Raw genomic sequence first — 6,709 nt, 5'->3', positions numbered from 1 at the left:
ATAATTGAAACTGGACTAAACTGCACATTTTAAAGCTGGAAAAGGGTAAAATTGTCCAAAAATTGGCCAGATTTGTGCGGAGGACTAAAATTGCGAACTTTTTGAAACTTACGGGACTAAAATTGCCAGTCCTATAGTTACGGGACCAAGAACGCCACCCCCCATACTTACAGGATTATTTTTGCAATTATGCCTAATCTTAAAACAAAAATATAAAAACATTATCAAAATTGATTTCATGATATCTATAACGATTTTGCAACCCAAGACTTTTAAGACCAAATTTAAACTTATTTCTCAACTTGTTTTGAAGAAACATAAAATTTTACTTTGAAAACTAAGGTCCAGTTTGAGCACACAGTTGCACAATTAATTATAAATAATTCATTATGAGAAAATTAATTTTAGAATAATTGATACGAGAAAACAATGAGTATGATAATCGAACTTATAATTTTATAATTAATTAATTATATATATGCATATTGCACCTAACATACAAAATAAACTCATTTTTTAAGATTAAAAAGGAATTAAGAAAATACTTACTCAACATAATGGGTTGGATGAAATTAATTATTCATGTGGGATTAAAAAAATTACAAATTTTAGATTTTTTTCAATACATGATTTTGATAGAATTTAATTCTAAAAATAACTATTGTAAAAGGGATCAAACGACAGACAGTTCACTCTACACCACTGAGTCCCTTGGAGAACCCTATGATGAGAGCATTTGTCTTTTAGGGTATTCGTGTGAATATATTAAATGTGAGTATTTAAAATTTTATAATAAAAAAGGGTTTCTAACAATTCAAGAAATGCTTAAACAATAAAAGTATATGGTAACATTTTTAATTGGGAAAAGTATTATTTTAGTCCGCTAAGTATATTTAATTTTAATTTTAGTCTGATAACTATGTTCATTTTTATTTAGGTTAAGTAACTTACGAAATTCCTTACTTTTAGTCCTCTGACTGATTTTCGAACAATTTTACCCCTATGAGTGCATATGGACTAAAACTGTCTTTTAAAAGTTGCATAGGGGTAAAATTGTCCGAAAATCAGCCAGATGACTAAAAGTAAGCAATTTCATAAGTTATTGGACCTAAACAAAAATGGACATAGTTATCGGACTAAAATTAAAATTAAGCATACTTAGCGGACTAAAATAATATATATTTTTTTCTTTTTAATTTACTTGGAATTTATTTTAAAAAGTTAAGTACAATAATTTTGAAAATAATGACATATTGAGGGTATGTCATTGAAAATTTTTGAGTCGATTCAAAAATAATACGTGCGTATCACATGACAGTTGTAAGTAGGGATAGTTTGTGGGTCAAATTACCAATTTTCGACCATAAATATGTGTTATGTAATTTTTTTTTAATTATTGTCTTTTTATTGACAAAATGAATTCCAAAAGGATTAAAAATGTCCTCCCCATACTCAGGATGAACAATTCCCCCTATGTAAATCCAACAAGTTCATATAACTAGTGGTCTATAAATTGGTTAATGGAGCTCATTATTACACGAGATAATATAAATATAAAAAAAAGTAATAATATTTAAATTTCGGCTAATTATTTATATTTAGTGACAATAACTTTTATTTTGTTATTGTATAGAATAATTTTGATAGTGACAGTGACGCCAGTAATGTAAAAAAATTATTACTAGCAATAATTAGTGAACAATTTTGCTAACTTGTCAGTAGAGGGAATTAACCCCGTAACCTTTCCCGTTCGAGCAAAAAGTGTTGACATATTTGTGTTATCATTAAAACATGCCATCGGCTGAAAAACTTGCACTTTACATCTCATTAACTTATCTATTTACGATTTTGGTCTCATTGGTTTACAACTTAGCAGATTTAGTCACACAAGTCCAAAAAAGTTGCAATTTATGTCCCATTATCGATTCTCGTTAAATTATTAACAGAAGGAGCAATTCACGTGCATTTCACGTGCTTTTTTCATCAACAATTTAACGAAAATGAATAATGAGATATAAATTGCAATTTGTTTGAAATTTATAGGACTAAATCTGTTGATTCGTAAAATAATAGGACCAAAATCAAAAAAGGGGTAAGTCATGAAATATAAATTGTAATTTTTCCAATGAAACTCCTAATAATCTAAATTACGAGACTAAAACTACATTTAAATCTTAATAATATCCATACATTTTCTCTCTTATTTTTGTTTATGACACGTGCTCTAAGAAAATATGTATCCTTTTCTCATTTTGGAATGAGATGGTAGCAACGTTTCAACCCACGTCTCTTTATATCCACACTTGGGCCTATCCCTTTAAAATATGTTACTTGTGATATACATTACTTAAAATTATTTTAATTTACAAAAATATTGTCTTTATGATTTATATATAAGTGTAATACATATATGCACAAATATATTCCATACATATATATTTTAAAAATATTAAAAAAACTCGATCAAAATCCAAAATATCATGGTTCAAAACACACCCTGAAACCTAATTATAACTTCAAAACCCATTTCAAATATAGTGAATCTCAAATTTACTGACATTCATATATATCATCGGTAAAACTCGATCACCAATTAAATCATTAATTATGAATATACTCAAATTCACGAAATTGATATTAAATGAAAAATGCGCATACCAAATAATTTGTACTCCAAAAATAATATACACCCTACCTAATATTAGTAGACTTATTTCTGTTTTATTAAAATTAGTGTGAACGCGGTGCACACAACAAACAGGGAAGATCCAGCACATGATATCGACATAATGGAGTTGACTTGCTTGCATTGTTCCTACTAAATTGCCAACTCTTTTCACATTATTGAAAATTCCATTCCTAATTAATGTCCGCAGAATGTCGACATTCTTAGCTTTTTCAAACGCTAAACTTTTGTTCTAACCTTAATTATCACAGTTCGATAAGCAGCGTCACTCTATCCTATGTTGTCATTATGTCTTAAATACAAACTACTTGGTCAATCTTCATATATATATATATATATATATATTTGAGAGAGAGAGTCCAAAGATCTTCTTAAACAATCATTTGACTCGTGATTTCATATCTGAAGTGAAAAGTTGCAGAACTTTTTCGATTAGCTCAGAAATCACTACGAAGCCATGTCCAAATCACTCCTTTCTACTTGGGCAATTCCCATGAAGAATCTTTTGTGGGTCGTTCTGATTCTTCTTCCTGCTTCTGTTGTCGGGGAATGTACCTGCGAGCCCGAAGAGGAGGATCGGAACAAAACCCTCGCGCTCAAGTACAAGCTGGCGGCAATCGCCTCCATCCTGACGGCGAGCGGGATCGGCGTGTGCCTTCCGGTTCTCGGAAAGAGGGTTCCGGCGTTGAGCCCTGAGAGGAGCTTTTTCTTCATCGTGAAAGCGTTTGCAGCCGGGGTGATTCTGTCGACGGGGTTCATTCATGTTCTGCCGGATGCTTTCGAAAGCTTAACGTCGCCGTGCCTCAGCGAGCACCCGTGGGGGGATTTCCCGTTCACGGGCTTCGTCGCCATGGTTTCAGCTATCGGGACGCTGATGGTTGATACGTATGCAACGTCGTACTACCGGCGGCGTGCGGGGGCCAAGGCGGCGGCGACAGTGGTGGCCGGCGACGACGAGGAAGGAGCGGTGGTTCCTGTTCATACTCACGCTACGCATGGCCATGCACATGGGTCGGTGTCGTTGGAATTGGATTCCGGGGAAACTGACCGCCTCCGTCACCGTGTGATTTCGCAGGTATTTTTCCATAGATATTGCGATTGTTTGTCCTGTTTGGTATTGATTCTATAAACCACAAAAAAAAGAAAAAAAGAAATTATAAATCATTGATGATAAGAGAGAAAGATGGAAACAATAAATGTACATCAATTTTGACTAGTCTTGGGAGTGAAAAATACTTTCAATTTGTTATTTTTGAGTTTTTTATATTATTTTGAAATAATTAATTATTATTAATTAAAGTAAATCGTATTAACAATATCATATAAATAAAATTTGAACAACGCTTACTATTACAATAAACAACACTTATTATAAAACAATTTCACGCACATATAGCGAGATTCAAGTCCATGATCTTTAAAATTATGGTATCTCAATTTCGCCAATTTAATTGACTATTTTGAGTTAAATTCAATAATGTGTATAATATTTTCGTTGAAAATTTTTCTACCCAATTTATATTTATGTAAGTAAGATATAAAACAAGATGAAAATTTGAAAAATAAGATTCGAAGTCATGATGAAAACAAATCTACATTTTTTATGTGAATATACGTGTAGGAGAACTATATTATTAGAACCCATTAAAAATTATTTTGGATTAGACTCATTTAATAAGCAAATCAATAGTTTCAAGATTTATCAAAAAATTATTTATGCTTAGTATTGCAATAATGAAAAATAATTTTCATAGTGAAATTTGATGCCATATATTGAAAATGGAAAATATGTGAAAATGTCATAATATTCGAACTTAATTTCATTAATCCTAATCATAATGCTTGTTCAAATTAAATCAAGGTTCTTGTGGGTTTGACTAATTTAATTAATAATTTATAATTTCAAACTAAATCCATACTGTATATTATGGGAAAGTCCCTCATACGTGGATCGTATTTTTTGTCTGTTTTTTTTTTGTCTCCCACTCATTAACCATCTACAAATGGTAAAAAATTAAGTTTTAAAATAACTATTTATTTTTAATTAATATATTTATTATTTTTCATACTTCAAATATTCTCTTTCAAAATTATTTATTTTTTATTATAATTATTTTCATATTATCATTTTTCTTACAATAAACTTTTTTATCAAATGATATTTATTTTTAATAATTTTTTGTGCACATATATTAAATATGTTTCAATTAATATTACATTATTGAAGGTGTTGGAGTTGGGAATCATAGTCCACTCGGTGATAATTGGGATTGCGTTGGGAGCTTCGGAGAGTCCTAAAACGATAAGGCCTTTGATTGCTGCTTTGACTTTCCATCAGTTCTTTGAAGGCATAGGTCTTGGAGGATGCATCACTCAGGTACCATCTTTATAGTGTTTTTACAAAATTACATGTTTTCAATATATACTATCTTCTAATTCTAGTTAATTAAATTTACAAATCAGCACTCAATTCCGAGAATTTAATGGATAAACTAAGGTGGTAGAAACCGTTAATTTTGTACGTTTTTACGTCTATCATTGGTTAACTCATTTTGAATTTGATGGAAAAAATAATCATACTTTTCAAATGAATAGTTTAGTACACATTTCAAATTGAGCTTGAAAAGTGCACGTGATCTGCACGTGACCAGCTTAACTAAGTATATTTTTTTTTAATTATTTTTGTTTCAGTGAAATGTTAAAAATTAAAAGAAAAAATTATCAAAATAATTTCTTACACATTGAAATTACTACTCTCTATTTATAAGACTAAAATTATAGTGTTCCCATGATGCATACTTGATCAATAATACTCTATTTAACAATACTATGATATTTATTTAAACATAGTATATACTTCTAAGAAAATCATTTAAAAGTATTAATGTAATAAATACAAGTAACAAATAAAATTTCTAATACGAGTAACAAATACAAGAATATAAGTGATCGAAATTTACAAAAAAGATTGAAAAAGGGCACGTGAGCGGTTTAATTAATTAAGTGCATTTTTTCTACCATTAAAACGGAATCTGGCCTCTTATTCTCAAAATTTTTAAAATTACAAGATAAAATTTTCACATTGGATTCGTATTGGTCTAAAATTACCACCTTCTCATACCAGCGGGATTAAAATTACAAAATTTTCAATTACGATATCTTTGTATACTTGTGTACTATATGATGAATACTTACCATCTCACCATATTTCAATGTCGGGGAATTTCTATTTCTTGTAGGCGAAGTTCAATACACGGGCAGTAGCAATAATGGCACTTTTCTTTTCCATCACGACGCCAATGGGCATCGCTGTCGGTATTGGAATAAGCAACATCTACAGCGAGACCAGCCCGACGGCTTTGATTGTGGAGGGGGTTTTCAACGCAGCGTCGGCAGGAATACTGATTTACATGGCATTGGTTGATCTCCTTTCTGCTGACTTTATGAGTCCCAAACTACAGAGCAATGGAAAGCTACAGTTAGGTGCAAATGTCTCCCTCCTCATTGGGGCTGGCTGCATGTCTCTCTTGGCCAAGTGGGCTTGACGCTTTCTCCTGTCTCCATTACCAATTTTGTGTGTATATATGTTTTGTTCCTTTCCTTCCACACATGGAATGGTAATAATATTACCACTACTTTGTATTAAAGTTTTGTGATTCGATTGGTATGAAGTGATTTTTCTTTTTCGATTTGTCTCTGATCTTTTAATTAATTTGTATGTGGTCTTTTTTGATTGTATGAAGTCATTGGATTCGAGTCCCAGAAAAATAATCTTTTTTTTGGTGTGCGTGTTCAAATTTTTGAAATTTGCTTGTAAAGATGTCCATTGGAAGCCGTGCGACGAACATATGTTCATAATTATAAGTACACGAGGTCTCAATTTTCTGTCAGTGTGGGGATGAATTGGATAGAAAATTTGAATCTCGTAGAAAAAAAGTAACATGATTGATCACAAAGATGCGAGTTGTTTATGGCTGCTGATTTAACCATCAATTTGACAAAATGATTAGTTTCTTAATTATT

At 31.1% G+C, this 6,709-nt stretch overlaps 1 protein-coding gene across 1 annotated transcript; it reads left to right on the top strand.

The window, feature by feature from the left end:
• Nucleotides 1-3,007: 3,007 nt before the first annotated feature.
• LOC105178590 (zinc transporter 8) lies at nucleotides 3,008-6,373 on the top strand. Its single transcript, XM_011102100.3, has 3 exons — nucleotides 3,008-3,761; nucleotides 4,914-5,063; nucleotides 5,926-6,373. The coding sequence occupies exons 1-3, from the start codon at nucleotides 3,144-3,146 to the stop codon at nucleotides 6,229-6,231; spliced, it is 1,074 nt and encodes a 357-aa protein (XP_011100402.2). The 5' UTR covers nucleotides 3,008-3,143; the 3' UTR covers nucleotides 6,232-6,373.
• The last annotated feature ends 336 nt before the right edge of the window (nucleotides 6,374-6,709 follow it).

The sequence above is a fragment of the Sesamum indicum genome, linkage group LG12 (genome assembly GCF_026168435.1).
Source record: "Sesamum indicum cultivar Baizhima isolate 11 linkage group LG12, ASM2616843v1, whole genome shotgun sequence".
NCBI lineage: Eukaryota > Viridiplantae > Streptophyta > Magnoliopsida > Lamiales > Pedaliaceae > Sesamum > Sesamum indicum.
Note: the sequence above shows the minus strand (reverse complement) of the source record. Positions and strands in the feature narration are given on the sequence as shown.